General features: G+C 42.6%; 1 protein-coding gene across 1 annotated transcript in view; it reads left to right on the forward strand.

The window, feature by feature from the left end:
* LOC122939484 (dipeptidyl aminopeptidase-like protein 6) overlaps nt 1–26,255 on the forward strand; it is a 397,047-nt gene that overhangs the window by 309,519 nt on the left and 61,273 nt on the right. Inside the window, exons 11-15 of the mRNA XM_044295552.1 lie at nt 2,409–2,516; nt 4,534–4,625; nt 6,479–6,526; nt 8,869–8,987; nt 17,486–17,533. Of these exons, the coding sequence (XP_044151487.1) occupies nt 2,409–2,516; nt 4,534–4,625; nt 6,479–6,526; nt 8,869–8,987; nt 17,486–17,533 (415 nt within the window). The remainder of the gene's footprint in view (nt 1–2,408; nt 2,517–4,533; nt 4,626–6,478; nt 6,527–8,868; nt 8,988–17,485; nt 17,534–26,255) is intronic.

The following is a 26,255-nucleotide window of genomic DNA, read 5'->3' on the forward strand; positions in this document are numbered from 1 at the left end:
TGATTTTAATAGACTTTAGAAGACCTGTACTGACATATATATACCTAAATATGCTAATTGGGCCTGTCAGTGTCCCTTTAAGGAATGTTTTTTTAAATTATTGTTTAGAAGGTAATGATTTTGTTTTTAAAGTAGGTTAAGATAAGATAAAGGGTTTTTGGTCTTCTATTTTAGGATATATTATGTTTTTGATAGGTTTAAAGACATGGATACCTACAGGAAAAATCTAGATTGACTAACATATTAGCTAATTATGTAATCTATTAACAAACCATCTCCAATCACTAAGTTTAGATTGAGCACCCAGCCCCTTCATCACAGCATCCTCCTCATAATATGTCAAGGATATTTAACAATTAATCCAGAAACCAAAGATATGGCTTCAATTAGTGGATGTCATGTGAAATCATTACGGATTAATGTGGCACGCAGATCCAGTGAATCAGTATTTCATTCAATTACATTACATTTATCTAAGAAAAACTAATTTGAACATAATGATTTTATAATCTTATATGCTTTTTTGTGCTGGAAGAATGAGCGTCTGTTGAGCTAAAATATCAGTTATTTTAAAGTATAAACATTAAATCAATCATAAACCTCTCAGTTCTAATATATTTGGTTTTCTATGATCTTATAGGCTATGGTTATAAATTCCTGCATAATTTAGGCTTGTTTTATGTTAAGGTCAATTTGAAAATCTAAAAAAAAAAAAAAAAGGACCAATACTTGTGCTTACCACAACACCAAGATCTTTCCTTCCCAATACCAATCTGAGAATTCACTCACTGTGGTCCAGTGGGATAGGATCTACTACTGGATGGATGGTCCATGGCCATAGACCCAATCCTGACAACCCAGTAGCCAAGTGTTTCACTTTTAATTCTGTGGATTATTGTTCATTATTTGAGAGGTGAAATTTCCTGTTAATTGTCCTGAGGTTTTAATCCCCACTTCCTGTTGATGGCCTGGACAGTTAGATCCTTGATGTCCAGAGACTACTTATGTACCTAGCTCAACATTCCTTTGCTGTAATGGAGCTCAAATGAGCCTATTTGGTGACCCTCCTCCAATGACAGCACGCACTTTACAATCAGAGGCATCTCAGATTGATCTCATTCTCTTTTTAATGACAGTCCCTCCATTACTTCTCTCCAATAGAAGCATGTTGCAACTACCTACCACAAGATGGACTTGTGGTATCAAGGGCAATTTTTACAATAAAAAATTGCCAGCAAAATCAAAAAGTATTGTATAGCCATTGTATTCATTCAACTGCCACAGTGACTGAATTGTATGTTTTCTCCATTGATAGTTACCATACTTTATTTTTTGTTGTTTTATTACTGGATACTTTTTCATGCATTATATGTGGGGGCGCTGTTCTATGCGCTTCAATCAATTTATATCCGGTTATAATTCCTCACAAGCTTCAGCAGGATCTAGACTTGATTTGACAAGAACATATATTTTTTGTCATTATGGGTAGTGGGTGTGCACCCACTGTACCTATTAACCAGTTTGACTTTGGGACAACTATAAGAGTGTTATCCTGGCAGTCCAATGGTCTTCACCTTTTAACACCCATACAGGAATCTGGTCTTCTCCGCTACCTCATTAGATAGTACTGGTGTAGTTGGTGGCTGATCCACTGGGTCAAAAACACAGCTGCGAAGCACCGAGGTGGTCAGCTAATATATGTAGTCCGGTAACAGGTAGAGATCAGGGAAGGCAACATACTACGAATCCAAGAAGGTCAGGTCAAGGTCAGGGCAGGCAGCAATCGGGCAATACGAGAAACTGGCTAAGGTCAGGGCAGGAGGCCAGGAGTCAGTCAGTTGTCAGGCTGGAGTTCAGTACATGGGTAGTCAGACAGAATATAACACCTTAGCAGGTAACTATAAACTAGGTAACCTAAATAGCAGGCACCTTCCACCTGGGGAAGGCACCTTAAATATACACAAGTTGCCAGCCATAGGCTGGAACAAATCAGCACACGTGTCCTTGCCCTTTTAAGAGTCTGCTGGAATGCACATGTGTGCCCTAAAGACAGGGACCCTGGCAGCAGGAGCAGGCTTTTGCCTGCGCCTGGAGGAGGTGGAACGCCGGTGCCCAGGTTTGCTTTCAGCAGCAAGAGAATGAGAAGCGGGTACAAGCCACCAAGCAGAACAGCAACCAGGCTGATGAGTGATGCGGCGCCTGGAGGAGCAGGACAGCGACTAGTACGGTCCGCTAGCATAACATTTGTTGCAGCCTCACAGCATCATTAAGCGGCTACAGTTTGGGTAATAACAGTTAACACTACACAATTGGTTTTCATACAGCTCAACTTGAGGAGTTTAGCTGAACCATTAGACTATCGATTTTACCTCACGAATGCTAAATCTGCTATCTTGTCTTTATTTCAGAATGAACAACCAATCTTCTCAAAGGACGGCAGAAAGTTCTTCTTTGTCAGAGCAATTCCACAGTTGGGTCGTGGGAAATTTCACCATATTGCAGTCTCTTCATCACAAGTAAGACATGTGCTAGATGGCATGGCTCATTATGGGGCTGGGCATTGATTTACAGCATAGCTACCGCCAATACGTGACGGTACAGAAGCTGACTAACTCCTGGATGATTTACATACCTTTTCCCAGGAAGCATTGCCTGACCAGTCAGTCTTCCCATGCTAGCAGTCTCCACAAGGAGAAACATTACCCCCGAGAGCTGCATCAATATGGTTTAAAACATGGGTGGCGGGAAAAAGATGTGTTCCAAATACTTATAAAATAGCAGAAAACATATGGCTGATCTACCAAGTGAACGTTTAAAGTACAAAAGGTTGTACGGGATTAGAAAGGCATGACGACTTTCATCTAAGGACAGCACAGCGCCTGTCTCTGGTTAGTATCAGTTATTGCACTTCAGAACCTTTAAAGTAAATGGGGCTGATTTGTAATAATGCACACACCCCATGAGCAGGCGGGGCACTGTGTTTTGAAAAAAACAGCCATATTTTTAAAATCCTGTACAACCACTTTAGTGCACATTACATTGTTAACAACATTTTTAGTACCATACCATGCTTGTGTGCCGTGCTATGAGCAAAAAACGCTTCCACAGACAGATATTATGGAATTTCATAAGACATCATATACAAAAAAAAAATTGGGGTCAATTTTATTAACATTTTGTATAAAGATAGATAGATAGATAGATACCAGAGGCAAATGATGAAGCAGCACTCCAAAGTAGAGAAAGGGTATCAGACCCTTTTATTCCCCTTCAGCAACGACAAAGGCCTCATTGAGCTGGGCTGAAATGTTGCTGAAGGGGAATAAAAGGGTCTGATACCTTTTCCTTACTTTGGAGTGCTGCCTCATCATTTGCCTCTGGAATTTACTTGTGGACTTGGTTGCCTGTTGTCCATGAGGGATTGCACCCACTGTTATACTTCTGCTGGGCTGCTGTTTTTCTTTGTTTTAGGCCTCTTTCACACTACCGTTTTTTTTTTCCGTTTTGCGGTCCGTTTTTTGCGGTCCGTATACGGTCCGTATACGGAACCATTCATTTCAATGGTTCCGCAAAAAAACGGAATGTGTTCCGTATGCATTCCGTTTCCGTATTTCCGTTTTTCCGTTCCGTGGAAAAGATAGAACATGACCTATATTTGGCCGCAAATCACGGTCCGTGGCTCCATTCAAGTCAATGGGTCCGCAAAAAAAACGGAACACATACGGAAATGCATCCGTATGTCTTCCGTATCCGTTCCGTTTTTTGCGGAACCATCAATTGAAAATGTTATGCCCAGCCCAATTTTTTCTATGTAATTACTGTATACTGTATATGCCATACGGAAAAACGGAACGGAACAACGGAACGGAAACGGAACCACAACGGAAGCAAAAAACAGAACAACGGATCCGTGAAAAACGGAACGCAAAACACTGAATTCAACATACTGTAGTGTGAAAGAGGCCTTATAGATAGATTGATAGATAGACAGACAATATAGATGATTAGATGGATCAAATCAGATAGATATGAATTGGATGGATAGATATGGATTAGATACATAGATAGATATGAAATAGATAGATAGATAGATAGATAGATAGATAGAGAATTAGGTAGGAAAGAAAAGAAAAAAGAAGCCAAAAAACTGAACAAACATTCTTTTAGTTATTATACATTTCTTCATAGAGGCAGTGTCTCGCTGTGTTATGTGCTGTGAGCGGCCTGAAGACATCAGGTAGTAACCTACAGAGTTAATTTAAGGGCCACTCTCACCACATGTATTTTCATGAGACTGAATGAGGTTGAGCTGCAATACTACAGAGGAGGATCCACAAGAACAAGAACAGAAGGAGAAACCCATGTAGTTAATGAGATGCTCCAGTTCTAGACCTGTTAAATGCTGTGCACTCAGATATGACTGGATGTTACAGTCTCTGTCTTCATTTAAAAAAAAATATGACACATTTATATTTGTAGCATTTTATTCGGGAAAAAAAAAGGATTTATTTTGCCTTTTTATACATCTTTTAGGCTAACAACAGTAATGACAATTTACAGTCTATTACCTCAGGAGACTGGGATGTTACAGAGATTCTGGCATTTGATGAAAAGAATCAAAAAATGTAAGTATATCAAGTATGTCCCCCTTCCATTGCCTTCATAACTACCGTGTTTTCCTGAAAATAAGCCCTACCCCGATAATAAGCCCTGGAGCTATTTTGCTGAGTTTTTGGAGTAGACTTAATATATAAGCCCCACTCCAAAATAAGCCCTAGAATACAGTAAGCTCCTCCCGTCCTAGGTTATGTTGCGTGACATCGGTGACCAGGAGAATAGGGTTACGGTACCGTAGCTAGCCTTATACAAGACGGTAGCAGGCATGATCCACTAACCCAATCACTACAGTAATGTAGATGCGTCTATTGCCTCCCGAGATACCGTACCTTAGGGAGGGCACGGTGCCACTGTCAGAGTGGATCCAGAGTCCTGCCTCTCAAGTGCAGAGAGGAGATAGGGCACGGTTCCATTGCCTATGAGAGAGAATGCCACCCACTGACACTACACCACCCAATGTGATTGTAAGTTATGGTTAATATTGTAACCCTAACCATTTAGATTTTTTGTTCAAGCCTAAATGTGTGATTGTTGTTCATGGAGCCAAAATAAGCCCTACCCCGATGCTAAGCCCTAACCCTTTTTTCAGAGAAAAAAAAATATATATAAGACCCTGTCTTATTCTTGGAGAACCATGGTATTATTGTAGAAAAGAGCAAAGACATCCGGGAAGTTAATATTGGGACCAAAATTCCTGAAATATGACTGCGCCTACACAGGGGTGTAGCTATAGGTGAAGCAGGGGAAGTGGCTGCTTTGGGGCCCGAACCGTTCATGTGTCAAGTGGCCCAGGAGCAGCTCAGCCCCATAGAAGTGAATGGGACTGAGCTGCAATAACGAGCGCAACCATACAATATATGCCGATCTGCTTTGTGAACACAGAAAAGGCCATGGCGTGCACAAAAGCACTGGTGCCGTCTCAAACAGCTAATCGGATAGAGTCCCGGGTGTCGGACCCCCACGACCTATCCAGAGAGTAGGTCATCAGTATTAGTCTCCAAAAACCCTTTTAATCATGTCAGAGAAAGTTACTATCAAATTGAATTCCTCCAAAATGAATGATAACAATTGTCTATCCTGACGGAACCCGAGGACATCAACTATTGCAAAGGCTTGGCCATGGTGAGACATAATAAAAGGCGCCTCAGCTCAGTTTCCTCCGCTATACAGAGAAGACGTTTTGTGTTTGTTAGGTTACAGAGTCTTGACTCCTGAGGTCTGGCAATCATTGAGAATTCACAAAGGTTTCAATAAGAGACGGCAAATCTTTTCATCAATCTCGGCTTCCTGCGTCTTTGCAGGAGGAAGCGTCTCTCAGTGCCCGTTGTTGTCAGAGGGGAAAAAAATATATAATTAATACAAATTCTAGGTCACTTTAAAAGGAAGTCACATTTTGTCACCTTGACAATAGGAAGGATTCGGTAAGCGAGAATGAGCTCACAAGATCGCTGAAACATCCGGCTGCGCTTGGCAATTTGTCATCTTACACCTCTAGTTATTCCGCTTCATAGACCGAGACATGATTCATACGTCTTAAAATTTAGGTGAAAGAAATTAATATGAGGATTAAAAAATAATAATAATCAAAAGGAAAGAATCTATTTTTCATGTTGCATTAAATAATCCTCTTCATATAAAGGCGAGTTCAGATCAAACATGGACATTGTTTCGAAAGAAACTGGATTAATGATTTGGGACCAAGGAAAAGAGTTCAAAGTCGTCACAGTTTCCCCTTCAGCATTTTCAGCTTTAATTATTTTTTTCCCTCTATGACTATAACTACCTGCTGCTACTTTGTAACTGTTATGTACGACATATATTCTCTATTTCCTTTTTAATCTGTGTTTTTAATTTCATGTAGCTACTTTCTCAGCACGGAAGACTCCCCTACTCGCAGGCATTTATACAGGTATATAGTCTTTGATCATTTACGCTGTGCTGTGATATTACTGCAGGGCATTATTTTTGGATGTGATGTCGTATTTTGGAAAGTAGTGTGGATAATGTTCCCATCATTAAGAGAGATGAATTGTATGGTGTCATGCCGTTTTCAATCGCTATAGAATGGTTTACGCCGCCCAGATACATTTTTAATAGCGGCTTTATATGGAATGGATGTGTACATGAAGCAGTGTGTGCCAGTCAGGCACCATAAAGCATTATAAAAAATTTAAGATTCTACAGCAATTTTTATTTTTAGTAAAATCTGATTAATAATGGAGGATGGCAAGCTTTGACTATTGACAAGCTACTCCTTCCCTTCCCTGCTGGTAGTACAGTATAAATCTAGAGTCAGCAGATTTGTACCTATGGCTGTTACATGTGCGCTTGACAGCTAAAGGCGTCTCTGTTGGTCCCATGTTAATATGTGCCCGCACTGCTGAGAAAGATGAAGTTGTAATGTATTGCATCTGTTGCCATTGCACCTAGAGCCTCTGCTCTCTCAGTAACTGCCATGCTCTCTGCACTTCGATTGACCGGACAGGAATTGTAAATCACACCTAACCATATCAATCAAAGTGCAGAGGGCGCAGCAGTTGCAGAGAGTGCAAAGCCTCTAGGAGTAATGACACCGCCCCCGATGCTCCTAGAGGCTCATTTGCATATAATGAAACATAATTTTTCTCAGCAATGCGGACACATATGTACAAGGGACCAACACAGATGCCTTCCGCTGCCAAGTGCACATGTAACAGGTCAGCCAGTGTCATAGGGACAAATCTGCTGACAGATGCCCTTTAACACAGTTATTGGGAAGAATGATTTCTAAGACTACTTGCTTCTGATAATTGGCCTTTGTAAAGGTGCAGAAGGTTAATTTTGAATGAGCAATACTTGTCCGATGAAATCATTTTTGCTGCCAGCACCAAAATCATTCTGGGAAGCTGATCGTGCTGTGTAAACAGGGATCTGCTGCCCCGAAATAATGATTCTCTATGGGGACGAGCAATCGCCGATCGCTCATCCCTGTCTGGAGCAGATTGCATTGCTGCAAGTAAATACTGATTTCACTTCCTCTGATGAGTAGGCAATTACCGTATCAGCGATGCATGGTTTTCTCCTGGTAATTGCCTTCTTGGTAGTCCTATGTAAGCTCGTAATTAGTATGCAGAAGACTATATTACAGCTGTGCCTTATCTGGAACTGTGTAGAGTTTCCATAGAGGTACAGTCCCAGAGTCTTCTACCATACCTCTGTATACCATTGTGAGATTTGATAGGAATGCATCATAAAGAAAAATTTCTGATGGATTGCAGTGGACTTTCTATGTATGGAGCTATTCTCCCCTAAAAAGCAATGCACATGGGCTCCACAGTGTAACACAGTTGACAAAGGCATTACAGGTTCCAAGTGTCGCCGTGTAGGTTGCAATTTGTGAATGAGCCCTTAAGAATAAAAAGGATACCCCCATAAAAAGTATTTTTAACCTATTCACACGGCCACTAAGACCTTCCACACACCAGAGAATGAGAGGTTCTCAAGTTCCCTCTCTGATCGGAACAGTAATGCAGATGTCTGTCAAATGCTCTATTCACTTCCTTTGGGCTGACTGACACTGTCTACGTTGGCACTAGAGACATGATAGCAACAGTGGGCCAACATAAGCATCGCATGGGTCCAACCTTTGAAGGTTACATATTCTTTTTGTGGGAAAACCCATTTAAAAGGGTTGTCCAGGATTTTAATATTGATGGCCTATCCACAGGGCATCAATATTTGATTGGAGGAGGGGGGGTCTGGGTTTCAGAGTAGTTCCAGTGCCAGGAGTCAGCGCCATTACTACACAGCTCAGTCCATTGCGTAGCAGATGGAGCTGGTAACGGCAGCCCTGCTCCCAACAAAGTGAATAGGAGCAGTGCCGCAGTTACCGGCTCTGTCCACTATACTGATTGTGGGGCTGTGGAGCGTCTGACACCTGCTGATCAGTTTTATAGTTAGCACAGGGAGTCACCATCAGATTTAGCCTCATTTGGTCAGGACCTTCCGCTTTTTTGGCCAACTCTTAATAGTCTATTGAATTAATCGGTTCAGTTTAGATTTTATATAACATGTAGTTAACTTATCTGTCCAGGCTTTGCATTTACAGAGCTATGCTGTATTTTTTTATGATTCAGGAAAGTAATTGGGTAATCGATACTTTGCTATACGCTTGTCTTAGTTATTTGGTTTTTTTCCTTGTTGCATCAGTAATAGCGGCTTTTCGTACTGCGAACTGAGACTGATACACTTTGCTAATTATTTTCTTTGCAGTACTAACACCAATGGGAGCTTCAACAGACAGTGCATCTCGTGCTTATTGATTGAGAACTGTACTTATGTCAGCGCCTCGTTCAGTCACACTCTGGAGTATTTCTTGCTGAAATGTGAAGGTATTATAGCCAAAGCAATACACTAACCTGCCTTCTGCAGTGATTAATGGTGCTATATGTGATCAGATAATATTCCATAAATCCTTTGCATGATGATGTTTTTAAAGAACCATTAAACACAGAAGACAGCAGTTCATATTTTATTTTTCTTAAGCCTTGGTATTAACTATTAACTGTACAATATAACTCTCTTCTTTGGTGATTTTCCTTCACCTAGAAAAGAGGCATATTCACAACTTGTGTTTAATGGGGTTCACCGGGAATCAAGAAAATAAAATTAATGAAAATACTTAAATATTACTTTATTATAAGTAAATTCCCAGATGCCTTTCATTAGTTATAATGGCTCATTCTGTCTAAGGAGCAATCATTAGGAGAAATAAAATGTCCGCCGTCCTATTAGTACACACAAAACCTGTCCTAATCACACAGGAGGGCAAGTTACTTCAGAACACTGAGCTAAAGAGCTGCCTCATCCTCCTCTCTGCTCTACTTGTCAGGGATTATAATCCTGAATACAGCTGATAAGATCTTCAGCTGAATCTCTGTAGGAATGGAGTTCATGAGGAGACATGAAGTAAAGAGAGGAGGTGGGGATGTGGATAATAAGCAGCAGCACTTGTATGCAGTCTCCATTACCACAGCCCCACATTACCACAGTCTGTCCTGTCCGTCCTCTCTGTACTTAATGTTCATAGCACATGACAATTTCTTTCTAACAATGCTAGAACCAGTTCTTTACCTCACACGGACCCAGAGCCATTTTTGGTCACCTTGCCTCCCAAATAATATCAAGTGAACGAAAATTTGTATGTACCTTAAAATTGTATTCATGAAAATGTCAACTCATCCTGAAAAAAACCCAGCCCTAATAGCCTTTTTGACATCATTGAGGGTATTGTCGTCTACTGGGGAAAAATTATGTAAAATGAAATATTTGAGACAAAAACTACATATAATTTAACTACAATGTAAATTTTTCAATTTGTGTCCCAATTTTTTCAAAATTCTATGAAACCCCTGTGGTTTAAGCCAATCACTATACTACATGGTAAATTTCTTGAAGGGTTTACTTCCCAAAGTGGCTATCTCTTATGGGTACCTCAGGGTCTCTTCAAATGCAACATGGGGCCCAAAAATCTGCAGAATTAAGGTAATCAATATTGAAGTTTATTTTACTGCTAACCCTACAGGACAAAATTAAGATTAAAATGGAATTTCTGCGAAAAAAACTAAATTTTTAAATTTCACCTTGCTTTAATTCCTTTGAAACACCTAGAACAGGCATGTCCAAACTGCGGCCCTCCAGCTGTTCCAAAACTACAACTCCCAGCATGCCTGGATAGCTTACAGCTATTAGAGCATGCTGGGAGTTGTAGTTTCGCAACAGCTGGAGGGCCGCAGTTTGGACATGCCTGACCTAGAGGGTTAAAGTTTCTAAATGCCAAATTTAGAAATTTGCTTGTCAATTTGAAAAATTGCTTCAAAAATGTAGAGCCTTCCAACATCCTTTTTAGGATGTTGGAAGGCTCTACATTTTTGAAGCAATTTTTCAAATTGTCAAGCAAATTTCTAAATTTGGCATTTACAAAATGATGCTAACATAAAAGTGATTGTTTATTAATAACTATTTTGTGAACTGTCTTAAAAGCTGATAAATTCAAATTTATCACTGACAAGATGATGTGTCATGAAAAAAACATTCTCAAAATCGCTTGGATAAGTAAAAGCATTCCAAAGTTATTACCACATAGAGTGACATCAGATTTCCAAAATTAGGCTGTGTCAGTAAGGTGTCTGAAAGGGGTTAAAAAAATGTATATAGCTAGTAATAAAGTCACAAAGTACAAGCACAATACAAGTGCAATAGCCATAGTCAATAAAGGTAAACATGAACACAGTGCAAGCATAATATCCAAATGAATCAAATTTTGTCCCAACCATGACACTAGAAATGTTGTGCAGCAGACTCTGATGTCCAGAACATGCTCTCGGTAGAATGTTTAAAAAGTTCTTACATAAAGGGGCTCTCCATGAAAAATATTTAACTATTTTAAAACCAGCACCAGGACCTGAATATTTTGGTATTTGCATGTAATTTAAATGTAGTATAGCCACTCAGTTATTAAATGAAATGTATCTGTGTAGCGCCACCTGCTGTTTGCTCTTTTTCCAATTTCCCTCTCCACCTCACTGCGGTGAATGCAGATGCTCAGTTCCATCCTGTAAACGCTAAGAACACCTTTGATGGCAATTTGCTTTATTAGATTGTACTCATTTTAAGCTAAAAATATATTTTTTTATATTGGTCTTTATAAAAAATATGGCATCCTTTTTTCTGTACAGAGCTGGAGTGCTCTAGTAGCACCCTTTTGGATTTTCTGTCTTTCCCATCAGACCCAGAGAAGTCGGACTCTTTGTCTCTGCTCTCTGACCTTATAAACACTCAATATAGCTCAGTTCTTATCTTACTGATACTAATGTGGCTGAAATAAGTGTTTATGACCTCTCAGTAGTTTAGAGATGAGGTTTATTAGATGACCGGCACAAAGTGAAAGTACCAGTCACACAGCTAGAAAAACTGTTAACCCTTTGTGACAGGACAGATCAATATTTTTTAATAAAGGCCAATTGGAAAAATTATTTTTAGCCAAAAATGAGTAACAGGCAATCATAATTTTTTTTTTGCCTCCAAAGGTGCACGTAGCCTTTAAAGGGGTTCTCTGGGAAAGATAAAAGTGAAAATACTGAAAAAACATGTTCCTATAAATAAACTCTTAAATGTCTTAATTATTTATAACGGCTCCTTTAGTCTAGGGAACAATCAGTCAAGTAGCTAAAATGGCTGCTCTCGGATTTATGATCATAAAATGACAGGCTGAGGTGTTTTCTAAAGACGCTCCTCTCCAACAGCAGCGCGTCTGCTCCTCATTCCAACCCTTCAGTCTCCGGGTACAGGATGAGGTAAACTGCTTTCTGAAGCACAGGGACACAGCGGAGCAGTTATCTCAGCTTTCATCCGCACATAATATACAGCTTCACAGTGCTGAGACCGGCCGTCCTGCAGTGTCACGAGAAGGACGGATTTTATGATCATAAATCCGAGAGCAGCCATTTTAGCTACTTGACTGATTGTTCCCTAGACTAAAGGAGCCGTTATAAATTGTTGTTTTTTCAGTATTTTCATTTTTATCTTTCCCAGAGAACCCCTTTAACTACCACCAACTGCAGAAGAAAAGACATGCCCCTTAAGCTGATAGCTTGAAATAAATCTAGTAGAGCATTTGGAGCCTTGAATAGGGAGAGCTGTGGACCAACTTGAGGTACAGGGCTGGTTCTACTTTTCTTAGAAAAAGATTGTCATGTGCTATATGATATTTGATTTTCTTTATTTTTTTTTTTACATTAATCATGGAAGAACCTCTAGTATTGAATTATGTCATTAAAGCACCATACAGCTGATTAAAAGGAACCAAGCCAGATCATGATATTCCGGTCATGTAGTAAATGTTTCACCTGTGTAGAAGGGGAATTTTTACATATATATAGTGAGGATTCGCTCTGGTAGGCAGGGTAAGCGGACGCAGAACAGAGGCAAAAGAAACAGTTTGTAAAACAAAACTTCAGTGTTTATTCACACAGGAGAAAAAAAAAAGCAACATTTCAGTCTTAGTGTTTGTTCACACAAAGAAAAGTCCAAAGCACGAGTCACCTTGTTAGCAGGCTCGTTCAGTTTTCACAACAGGCTTTAGGGGGCCTGTTTCCCCGCATGCGGCTCTCAGCCCTCTAGTACGGCACCATGCCTCAGATCCCAAGACAGAGATTTTGATCTGAGCCCAGCTGCCTATTTAATGGACAGCCAGGTGCTGCCAAAACCTGGACCGGCACTTAAACTCCGGTCTGGTATTTGATCTCACCTGGCTGGAAATCAGCCCAGCCGCCCATGTTGGGAGGAAAATACCTGCCTTCCCAAACAAAACCCCTTGCTATGTCACAATATATAGACAAACAATAACACTGGGCAGCACAGCCGTTTCAATATGTAGATATGGAGTGCCAGCAGCTGTGGGGGCGATCCACCTCCAAATAATCAATAAACTGAAAAATTCCACGGCACATCCAGGGCGTAAAATCTGAATTGTTTCCTTTTATTCACCAGGCAGCAGCGTTTCGGTCCACCTGCTGGAACCTTGCTTGAGAAAGGTTCCAGCAGGTGGACCGAAACGTCGCTGCCTGGTGAATAAAAGGAAACTATTCAGATTTTACGCCCTGGATGTGCCGTGGAATTTTTTCGTATATATATATATATATATATATATATATAGTTATTAGTGGCATAAACATGTGAAGTGATTTCTTATGAACAACCATACCCTATTGTGGCATCTGCTTAACAGCTTAACAGTCTGCCCCCACAAAATATAATAAAACAGGCCGTACCTTCTTGCGTGAAGCAGCTAAGATTGTCATCACGAGATAAAAAAATATATATATTTAAAACATTAGCTGTGCCTCAGCAAAACTAATGTGCGCCTGTTATTTGTAGGATAATATCTTCACTATGAGAACTTCGTGTATCAAATATAAATTATTCATAAGGTAACAAATAAAGAGATCTGCAATCGGCAAATAGATACCACGCTTGCCATTATCTTAGTTTTGCAGGGCTCTCTCTTCTCAGTTCATCTCGCTGGCAGCTGCTCTTTTAAATCATTCATCAATGTTTAAGAGGCGCACCATGGACATGGGCACCAAACATCAGAATTTTCTTTGTTCACACGCTGGGAGTTTAGCTTGAGGAATACAATTATCAGCTACATAGACCCAAGAGAATACAGAAGAGGTGTCACACAAATTAGTGTTTAGTCCTATAATGCATTTTTGTACTCAGCATATTTTTCTCGAAGATGTTGGCATTTGTTTCCTTCTTATGCTTTGTATTTACATGTTACCTACAGTAAAGCGCAAAGCCAGATCCTAGTAAATTGAAATGTAGATGTAGATAACCTAGTAGAGAAATACTGTGTATCATAAATTCAGAGCAGAAACATTAGGTTATGGATAGACTTCATGAATTTCAGGGCAGGGTGAATATGTGGAGTAGGCAGCTGCCTAGGACAATATTTTGAGGGGATTGCAATTTATGGACTTCAGAAAAGAACCCACAGCTTCAGTAGGCAGAACATGGATCAGGGACCCCCCATTCTTGAAATTGGTGCGGATACAAGAGGTGGAACCTGCAATCTATCATATATTTATGGCATATTCTGCAGATATGCCATATATGTCTAATATGAGAATAGCCTTTTGATAGTCATAATATGAATATTGTCTAAGAAACTTCAAGCACAAGGGTAACTACACATATTTAGTATTATACAGTGGAGTTAAATGATTATGACCACTTCCTACTTCTGAAGTCGGCAGATTGTAGCTTATGAACCATGTGTGGTGTGAGATAGGCTGTCTGCACACTTATCCCTCGTTGTTATGAGTTAAAATGGCAATTTATCAGTGTTGCAAAAAGAGGTGATTTTTTTTGGCTTTCAGGCCAAGAGTGGCAGTATTTCTGAACTGTATTTGTTCATGTGCTACTGTGGTGAAAGTCTATTATGAGTGGACAAATTGCACCGTTGTGAATAAACAACGTGGAAACTCCGAAGCACCACTTGCCGTTCATGTGAGAGGTGAACCTTGGCTACGAAGATGAGCAAGGGTGAACCGACATGAACCGGGAGGCTACCAGACTTGTGTCTAAAACAAGAGTTCAGAGAACCCTACTGTTTGGGGCTGCAAAGCAGATGAATGGTTAATGCACCTCTGTTAACGAATTTGCATCGGCAGAAAAGGCTTGAATTTTCTTAGCATTATCAGAAATGAACCTCCACTGATTGGCATAGGGTTGCCTTCTCTGGTGAGTCATGCTCTGCTTCATGGAACGGATGGACGCTGGCATGTCAGGAGAGAAATACCAGAGAACTAACCTTGAAAAAATTGCTAGAAGAACACAAGCTGGTGGTGGCAATGTTATGGTTTGAGGAATGTTTTTGTGGGATTCTATGGACCCACTCATCAATTTGGAAGGCAATCTTAAGTGATTTTGGTATGAATCTATCCTTCCAGATCACGTACACCCATACATGCTGATTGTCTTCCTTGGGGTGGATGAGATCTTTCAGCAAGACAATGTAACATATCACATGGCTAGAAATGTCCAACATTGGTTGGACAAGCAATTGACCAATACTTCCAAGTACTACTCTGGCCCCCTAATTCCCCAGACTTGACATCTGTGGGAGCACCTCAATCATTGTGTTCGCTCTGTGGATTCTCCCCCACACACCCTCCAGCAGCTTTGGGATCAACTGCACTCAGCATACCTGGACCTTATGGAATCACTCTCAGCCCATCTAGCTGGTACCCGTGCTGCACACAACGGTTGCTCTGGATATTCGCTGGTGGTCATAATAATGTAACTAGACTGTGTGTATCAGCACCAGTTTTTTCTGTTATCAACTCACCAGACATAACCCTAGAAGCATACAGTCATGTGAAAAAATTAGGACACCCTTTGAAAGCATGTGGTTTTTTGTAACATTTTTAATAAAAGGTTATTTCATCTCCGTTTCAACAATACAGAGAGATTAAAGTAATCCAACTAAACAAAGAAAACTGAAGAAAAGTCTTTTCAAGATCTTCTGTAAATGTCATTCTACAAAAATGCCTATTCTAACTGAGGAAAAAGATAGGACACCCTTGCCCCTAATAGCGAGTGTTACCTCCTTTGGCTGAAATAACTGCAGTGAGACGGTTCTTGTAGCCATCTACCAGTCTTCGACATCGGTCTGAGGAAATTTTACCCCACTCCTCAATGCAGAACTTTTTCAGCTGTGAGATGTTTGAGGGGTTTCTTGCACGCACAGCCCTTTTCAAGTCACCCCACAGCATCTCAATGGGATTCAAATCTGGACTTTGACTTGGCCATTCCAGGACTCTCCATTTCTTCTTTTTCAGCCAATCTTTGGTTGATTTACTAGTATGTTTTGGGTCATTGTCATGTTGCATGGTCCAGTTCCGCTTCAGCTTTAATTTTCTAACTGATGGTCTCACATGTTCTTCAAGCACCTTCTGATACACAGTAGAATTCATCGTGGATTCTATGATGGTGAGCTGACCAGGTCCTGCTGCAGCAAAGCAGCCCCAAACCATGACACTTCCACCTCCATGCTTCACAGTTGGTATGAGGTTCTTTTCTTGGAATGCTGTGTTTGGTTTACGCCAAACATGTCCTCTGCTGTTGTGTCCAAATAATTCAATTTTGGACTCATCTGTCCAAAGAACATTATTCCAGAAGTCCTGGTCTTTGTCAACTTTATCTCTGGCAAATGTCAGTCTGGCCTCGATGTTTCTCTTGGAAAGCAAAGGTTTCCTCCTTGCACACCTCCCATGCAAGTTAAACTTGTACAGTCTCTTTCTGATTGTAGAGGCATGTACTTCTACATCAACAGTAGCCAGAGCCTGCTGTAGTTCTCGAGATGACACTTTAGGGTTTTTGGAGACCTCTTTTAGCATCTTGCGGTCTGCTCTTGGGGTGAACTTGCTGGGGCGACCAGTCCTGGGCATGTTGGCAGTTGTTTTGAAAGCCCTCCACTTGTAGACTATCTTCCGGACAGTGGAATGGCTGATTTCAAAATCTTTTGAGATCTTTTTAAATCCCTTCCCAGACTCATAGGCTGCTACAATCTTTTTTCTGAAGTCCTCTGACAGCTCTTTTGCTCTCACCATGGTGCTCACTCTCACTTCAACAGTCAGGAGCACACCAAACTAAATGTCTGAGGTTTAAATAGGGCAAGCCTCATTCAACATGCAGAGTAACGATCTACTAATTATGTGCACCTGGTGTGATATACCTGTGTGAGATCTGAGCCAATTTAAGAGGGAATACATGTGAGGGTGTCCTATCTTTTTCCTCAGTTAGAATAGGCATTTTTGTAGAATGACATTTACAGAAGATCTTGAAAAGACTTTTCTTCAGTTTTCTTTGTTTAGTTGGATTACTTTAATCTCTCTGTATTGTTGAAACGGAGATGAAATAACCTTTTATTAAAAATGTTACAAAAAACCACATGCTTTCAAAGGGTGTCCTAATTTTTTCACATGACTGTAAGTCCATTCGGCCATGCAGTGGACTCTGGTGAAGAAACTAAGGGTAGCCTTAGCTTCCTACCACCAAGGTTTTGGAAGGCTGGTAGCAGTTTTGGAGTTCACTGGCTGTGGTCCGGATGGTGACCTTAGTACTTCCTAACATTATATTTGCTAGTTTGATTTATGAAGTGGCATAATAAACAAAACTGTGTTGCATAAGTGAACATGAGTCTTCTCATAATTAGTATTGTAAAATGTTATTATATTTTTATATTATTTTACACATATTAGTATATATTATATTACATTTTAGTTCAATATCACTAATATTTTTTCATGTCAAACTTTTTCAGGTCCAAGGGTTCCAGTTGTTACTATTCATAACACAACAGACAACCAAAGTAAGTAAAATATTGAAATAGTGCACTGTTTTATTGTTAATAATAAAAATAATGCTTACTAAGGTACAGCAAGCATGCACAGCTTCTGCATGCATAGGGACAGGTGAACAGAACCCCCCACAGAAAGAAACTATAGATTTATGGCAATGTAGCTATAAAGAAAGGTTCTGGCAGGGATCTTCTACTTAGATTACTAGGTTACAATGCCTTTAAAAATCTGTGTAGTATGCAACAAAATGTCCCAAAAGTATTAGCTGAATCCTAGGCCTCATTCACTTATCATTAAATCCACACCCCTATCGGCTATGGGTCCCAAAGAAACTTTTTGAACACAACAGGGCATGAGTAGACATTAAAGGGAGAGGAGTATAGGAGGCGAGAACTACAACTCGCCTCCTATAAGAAGAGAAACCACTAACCTCTCCTCCACACACAGCAGATAAGCTCCGTCACCTTGCGTTCTGACATCCCATAGGTCCTTCACCACTTCTCCTCTGCACTGCTGAGCTCTCTCTTCATGGACTAGTCACATGATGATAACACTTATCTCTCTCCAGTGCTGAGCTATGCTGTCAATAAAATTGCGTCCCCCTCCCCCCTTTCCTGTAAACAGTGCTGGACACAGAACGGAATATGTCTTCTGTGTCAGTGCCACTGTAGGGTATACATGCCAGGCCCCTCGTTGTCACAGGTGGCAGGAGCTGAAAGTAGGAAATTTGTGCTGACCCCACCCCCGTATCGGCCGTCACGGGGGTAGTTACACTTCTGATAGTACATCTACTTTTATTCGCCTTGGAATTTTGTCTTGCCATTCTTGCACACACAGGACATCTTTAAGGTATAATAGCTTATTTGTGAATCAATGCGCATGTCATAGATTACAGTGACAACTTATTGACTACAAAAGGGATTTCCTTCGCTGGAACTTTAGGGTCCAATATTGTGCCAAATAATGGGCCCACTGGTGGATGCTTTGGTGCTCTGGTGGACCACCTCACTCTTTGTTATCACCTACGAACAGAAATATGGTCTAAAAAGATCATTATCAAGTTACATTACTTGTATGCTCACCTTTATTCACTTTGGCTAGAATTATTTTTGTCATTTTTCTTACGAATAAAACTTTTTGTAAACTAATAAAATATAATAACATGTTGAGAAATTAAAATGCTATGTATAACATTGGTGATTAAAATTCTGACAAAGCGCTTGTCATAGTGTAAAAATGCTGCTGTAAAAAGGATAGCTGTATTAAAGGGCGGATGCGTCTACGGTATAGCGGCATCTATGTTGTTTCCAGGGCAAATTGAATTATAAAGCTATTTTCTCACAAATACTTCTCATAATAAACCTAGCTGTTTTACAACATTCAATAAAGTTCTATTTAAGAAATAACATGTCTTTTTATACTCTGCTCACATTAATACATTTCTATGCAAATATTAACGGCACTTATAATACCACCATATCTTTTCATTATACTTTTCCATTACTGACAGAATAACTTATTGTTTCTATTGTCTGGCCCATAAACACAATTCATGCTGTTTGAAAAATATTATTGTGGTATTCATTTATTTAGCTATTTTTCATTTTGGGTCATTATTTATTAATATGTACTACATTTTCTTAAAACTGTTTTTAAATTATTCATTATTTTGTTAAAGTATACAGTATATTCAGTAACAATGTAAACTACATTGCAGATTGTAATTATGCAATTAAGAGCAAAGGTATAAACACGAAGTATAAATGCTGAGTAGAGGTTTAAAATAATTATATTGATAGAATTAACCCCTTAGTGACCAGCCTGTTTTGGGCCTTACTGACCAAGCGTTTTAATTCCAAGAGCTATATCTTTTTTATTTTTCCGTCTTTATAGCTTTATAAGGGCTTGTTTTTTCGGGGCAAGTTGAAGTTTTTAATGGCGCCATTTTGGGGATTCACATAACTTTCTGATTAACTTTTATTAACTCTTTCTGGGAGGGAGATGGGAAAAACAGCAATACTGTCACTGCGTTTTTACATTATACATTTTACGGCGTTCATTTTTCGGTATAAATTACATAATATCTTTATTCACTGGGTCAGTATGATTACAGTAATACCAAATACATATAGTTTTTTTTACGTTTTACTACTTTTTTGCAATAAACCCCTTTTTAAAATAAAAATGTTTTTGCATTGCCACTTCCCAAGACCCATAACTTTTTTTTTTTTTTCTTTATATGAAGTTGTGCGAGGGCTTGATTTTTTTCATTGGTATCATTTTAGAGTAAATGGCACTTTTTGATCGCTTGTTATAAAAAAAAAAAATCTGTGGCAACTAAGAATAAATTAGCAATTCATTTTATTTCTTTTTTTGTTATTTTTTTATGGCATTCACCGTAGGGGATAATTTACATGATATTTATGTTCAACACCAATATAAGAGCACTGGCCCTCAAGTAATGGCTGCGAGGTAGCTACAAAGTAGATACCCCCTAAAAATACACTACACAGCTACTAATAGTAGAAAACAAGTTTATTGCACAATTACCAAATATAATTAAATACATGTATATGTGGCTATACAGACACAGGACAAAAAACAAGGACTACATAAACTTTGTCACTAAATAATTGCAGATAATCCCAAACACTCCCAGGCTACCTGCAAGAGAGAATCTCACTATACAGGTATATAAAGTGCACAGTGCATAAGGGAGAGAGTAACCAAGGGACAATCAACTGCCATTTGTATACAGACCAGTGAAGTCCAGGCCCTGACGTGTGTTTTTACTGTTGCTTGCTCAAGGGGTAAGGAGAGCCTGGAAGTGTTTATCTCACAGGTACAAATCTACTTTAAAGGGAATCTATCAGCAGTTTTGACCATCTTATACTGTTGACAGCACTAGTTAGGGGCTAGGGAGGGCAAGACAAACACACCTTTCATCAGCAGTGTAGTGTGAATTTGAACTTTTATTCTTGCAGGTTCTGTTCGTACATGTGCGATGAAGGCAGGGCTTGACTATGAAGTTCACTCTGCTCTATGTAATGGGCTACTCACTGCTCCTCCCTCTGCTCTGAGTGACAGCTGTAGCATCCAATCAGGAGACCACTACCACTGTCAATCAGAGCAGAGAGGATGGGTTTTGAAGCAGTCCAATGCAGAGAACACTTCACACTGATGCTCCTACACTGCACTAAAGGAGCAGAATCTGGCAGAATAAAAGTTCATATTTACAGGAATCCTGAATTAAATCACAAAATATGTTTGCACTGCTCTCCCCAGCACCTACTTAGTGCTGTCAGAAGTTTAAAATGGTCAAAACTGCTGACAGACCCCTTAAAGCAGGGATCAGCAGCCACTGGCACTCCAGCTGTTCTGAAACTACAACTCCCAGCATTCTCACTTCATTTCTATGGAAGTTACAAGAACAGACGGGCAAGTGTACATGCTGTGAGTGGCAGTTTCACAGCAGCTAAAGTGCTAAAGGTTGCTGATACCTGCCCTAAATCCTCATGCATGGCAGTATTATGAGCTCTAACGGGTCTTAGACATCTGGCCTTTACTCAACGTCTGTACATCTCAGATTTTTCTTGTTTTCTGTCAGATTTCATAGTATGGAGAAGAACAGCCTATGTGCCACATGCAGGAGGCTTTAGGAAGACTTTAGATGCTCTTGCTACTTCTACTTCTACATAGCTGTCTTCTGTCTGCGATTAGGGATGGATTTTATGGGATAATTTTTTTGAGCTTGTTTCTCTCAAAAACAGCACCACATCTGTCTATGGATTGCATCTGGTATTGCAGCTCAGGCCCATTGAAGTGAATAAGCATTTTATTGTTCGACCAGACGTAACCTGTGGACAGGTGTGGCACTGTTTTTGTGGCACTGTTTTTGAAAGACAATACTGTTTACCTTTGTAGATGATGAACACTCCAACAAAACTGCATGACTAACCAGTTCTAAATGGTATGCCAAGATAAACTGTAAATTGGGCCTGCATCCAGCTGAAGCGGACAGTGAGAAGAACATTGTAAGGAGAGCCCTGTCTTGCACCTGCTTTCTTCCAGAAAGCATAAACTTTACCACTCCTACAATTGGTGATAACAAAGAACAGCTAGCAGAGCTCTCTTCTCATCATGTACTTTTTAGTTGGATACAGCCTCTAATGGTGCTATCAGGGTCGGACTGGCTTACCAGTTGTCATGGAACCATGAACCAGACGTACAACAAGAGATAAGTGGAAATAAGAAGGCTTTATTGAAAATCAAGCTGTAAGCAAAAGTCCAAACGGATGGCTAAACCGAAGCAGGGTCTTGCGTAGCCAGAGGTCAGGAACCAGAGGGGTAGTCAGACGAAGCCTGGATCAGGAACCAGCAGGGTAGTCAGACGAAGCCAGGATCAGGAACCAGCGGGGTAGTCAGATGAAGCCAGGATCAGGAACCAGCGGGGTAGTCAGACGAGGCCAGGATCAGGAACCAGAAGCAGCAGCAGTCTTAGAAGCATGTGAACACAGGAGGACCAAGCAAGGAACTGAAGCCACAGACCTCCTATATATATGAGCTAGGCATCCAGCTCCTCCCAGTGGGAAGGAGAAGCCGCAGGGTGGGAGGCTACAAGAAACCCAGAAACCAAGATGGCCGCCAGCACATGTCAAACGAAGGAGAACGGCAAGAAGGTAAGACCATGACAGTTCCTCCCCCTCAAGGGCCCCTCCTCCGCGGAGTAAGGAACGGTTTCTGAGGGAAGCGTGCGTGGAAGGCTCGGAGCAAAGCAGGAGCATGGACATCTGCGGAGGGAACCCAGGAACGCTCCTCTGGACCATAACCACGCCAATGGACCAAAAACTGCAACCGACCGCGGACCAGGCGTGAGTCCAGGATATTGCTCACCTCATACTCCTCACGATTGCCCACTTGGACCGGACGAGGCCGAGGAACCGAGGAAGTGAAACGATTACACACCAATGGCTTCAACAGGGAGACATGAAACACGTTGGAGATCCGCATGCCAGGAGGAAGCGCAAGGGCATAGGCTACCGGGTTTACCCTGCGAAGCACTCGGAAGGGACCAACAAAGCGAGGCGCCAGCTTGGGAGTGGGCACTCGAAGGTTGAGGTTGCGGGTGGACAACCATACACGGTCTCCGACCTGGTAGGAAGGAGCGGGCGCTCGTCTGCGATCAGCCTGGAGTCTCTGGCGCTGCGCAGAGACCTCAAGGGACCTCTGGATCTGTACCCAAGAAGCACGTAGGACGGAAAGGTGATCCTCCACAGCCGGAATATCCTGGGGAGAGAATACCTCCGGTAACACGGCAGGTTGGAACCCATAATTGGCCATGAAGGGAGACGTCCCAGAGGAAGAGTTCACCGCCGTGTTCCTGGCAAACTCAGCCCAAGGCAGGAGGTCAACCCAATTGTCTTGGTGATCGGAGACATAGCAACGAAGGAATTGCTCCAAGGCCTGATAGGCCGAGGAGAAAGAGAGATGAATCCCCAACTGGGAACAAAAGGCGCGCCAGAACCTGGACACAAACTGACTCCCCCGATCCGACACAATCTCCTTGGGCAAACCGTGCAACCGGAAGACCTCCCTGGCGAAAATCGTGGCCAACTCTTGTGCAGAGGGTAACTTCTTGAGAGGAACACAGTGGCACATTTTGGAAAACCGATCCACAATCATGAGAATGACCGTATGGCCTCGGGATGCAGGGAGGTCCACAATGAAATCCATCCCCAGGTGTGACCATGGGCGCTCCCCGGTGGCTATGGGTTGCAAAAGGCCCAACGGAAGGTGCCGAGGGGACTTACTCTGGGCACAAACGGAGCATGCCGCTACATATGCGGCGATGTCGGAACGTAGAGAAGGCCACCAGAACAGACGTGAAACAGCCCAGGACAGCTGATTCTTTCCAGGATGCCCCGCGGCCTTGGAGTTATGGTAGGTTCGCAACAACCGAGTGCGCAACTCCTCAGGCACAAAACATCTGCCGTTGGGTCTCCCAGAGGGAGCACCAGATTGAGCCGCCAAAATCTGCTCACCCAGGGGAGAGGTCAGGCTGGTGCGAATGGCGGCCAGGATCTGATTCGGAGGTATGACCGAAGTCGGAATCGACTCCTCCCCGGACAGCTCGGAGTACTGCCGTGATAAGGCATCCGCTCTGATGTTCTTGGAACCGGGTAGGTAGGAGACCACGTAATTAAAACGTGACAAGAACAGAGCCCATCTGGCCTGACGTGGTGTCAATCTCTTGGCCTCAGAAAGGTAGGTCAGATTCTTGTGGTCCGTCAGGATGAGAACCGGAACCACCGAACCCTCGAGCAAGTGCCTCCATTCTTTAAGGGCCTGCACGATGGCCAATAACTCCCTGTCACCAATCTGATAGTTGCACTCCGCGGAAGACAGTTTCCGGGAGTAAAACCCACAAGGAAGCAGAGGACCCTCTGGTGTTCTACGCTGAGACAGAAGGGCGCCTACTCCCGTCTCAGACGCGTCCACCTTGAGGACAAAGGGCAACCCAGGGTTGGGATGCAACAGAATCGGAGCCGACACAAAGGCAGACTTTAGAGCCTCAAAAGCTCGGATGGCCTCGAGCGGCCAGACCTGGAAATTACTGCCCTTCCTGGTCAGATCCGTGAGAGGCTTGGCTAGCATAGAAAAGTCCCTGATGAACTTCCGATAATAATTGGCGAAGCCCAAAAAGCGCTGCAGGGCACGGAGACCACTGGGCTGGGGCCACTGTAAGACAGCCGAAACCTTCTCAGGATCCATGGAGAACCCCTCAGCGGAAATGATGTAACCTAAGAAGGTTACCTGGGATCGGTGAAATTCGCATTTCTCAAGCTTACCGAACAGCCTGTTCTCTCGTAACCGTTGCAACACTCGTCTGACATCCATAATGTGGGCCTCCATGGATTCAGAATATACCAAGATGTCATCCAAATAGACCACCACACACTGCTGCAACAGGTCACGGAAAACATCGTTGATGAATTCCTGGAAGACTGCGGGCGCATTGCACAACCCAAAGGGCATAACCAAGGATTCATAATGACCGGTCCTGGTGTTAAACGCGGTCTTCCACTCATCGCCCGCCTTGATCCTTACCAGGTTATATGCCGCCCTCAGGTCGAGTTTGGTAAAGACCGTGGCCCCTTTGAGGCGATCGAACAGCTCGGAAATCAAGGGTATCGGGTAAGCATTCTTGATCGTGATGCGATTGAGACCCCTGTAATCGATGCAAGGCCTCAACTCACCGCCCTTCTTTTTCACAAAGAAAAATCCAGCCCCTGCCGGGGACGAGGATTTGCGAATGTGTCCGCGTGAAAGCGCCTCCCTCACGTACTCCTCCATGGCCTCATTCTCCGCTACCGACAGTGGATAGACTTTGCCACGAGGAGGAACGGCACCAGATTGTAACTCTATGGCACAATCGTATGGGCGGTGCGGAGGTAGGGCAACCGCGCGCACCTTATCGAATACATCTCGGTACTCTTCGTATTCAGGAGGCAACAGAGAGTCCGAGGAAGTACACAGCAACTTGACAGGCCCCTGGATGCAACTAGCCCCACACTGCGGTGACCACGAGAGGATCTCGGCCGATCTCCAATCGAAAGTCGGATTATGCTTCTGGAGCCAGGGGTACCCCAAGACCACCGAGTAGTGTGGAGACGAAATAACCTGGTGACAGACCGACTCTCTGTGAACGGCACCAACGGCTATCCCCACTGGAAGGGTCTCATGAGTCACGTGTGGCGGCAGAAGGGGTCTGCCGTCTATCGCCTCAAGAGCCAGTGGGGAACCTCGAGGCTGCAGAGGAATGGAATTGGCGGCAGCGAACACACTATCAATGAACAAACCACCAGCACCAGAGTCCACCAACGCCTGGGTCGTCACCGAGCCCCCGACCCAGGAGAGGACAACAGTGATCAGTGGTTTGTCAACACGGGAAACCGGGGACGAGGAGACTCCACCCAAGATCTGCCCCCGACAGGATCTCAGGTGCGAGCGTTTCCCGGACGGTTCGGACATGCCAACCGAAAATGCCCACCGAGACCACAGTACATGCATCGGCCCTCGCGTCTCCGGAGTACCCTCTCCCCCTCGGACAGGCGAGCAAACCCCAGCTGCATGGGTTCACCCCCAGACAAGTCATCCCCAGGAGGCGTGGGAGGAGAGGGAGGCACGGGTGGGACAGCAAACGTAGGCGCCAATCTGTTAGAAGACCTCCGCAGGCTCTCCTTAAAGGAAGGTCTCTCCCTGAGTCTGGTGTCAATCAAAATCAGGAAAGAAATAAGAGACTCGAGCTCCACTGGTAGGTCCTTAGCTGCAACCTCATCCTTCAAGGCATCCGAGAGACCATGAGAGAAAGCAGCGACCAGAGCCTCATTATTCCAGCCCACCTCTGCTGCCAGGGTACGAAACTCAATGGCGTATTCAGCTACGGATCGTGAACCCTGTCTGATGGACATAAGGAGCTTCGCAGCAGAGGCAGCACGAGCCGGCACATCGAATACCTTCCGAAGAGAAGCAACAAAACCGGAAAACTCGGCAACCACCGGATTGTTGTTCTCCCATAAAGGGCTGGCCCAGGCCAAGGCCTTGTCCGAGAGCAGCGAGATCAAGAAGCCCACCTTTGATCTCTCAGTAGGAAAGGCATGTGGCAGCAACTCGAAATAAATGCCCACCTGGTTAAGGAAACCTCGGCACTGAGTTGGCTCTCCCCCAAAGCGC

The sequence above is a fragment of the Bufo gargarizans genome, chromosome 5 (assembly GCF_014858855.1).
Source record: "Bufo gargarizans isolate SCDJY-AF-19 chromosome 5, ASM1485885v1, whole genome shotgun sequence".
Classification (NCBI taxonomy): domain Eukaryota; kingdom Metazoa; phylum Chordata; class Amphibia; order Anura; family Bufonidae; genus Bufo; species Bufo gargarizans.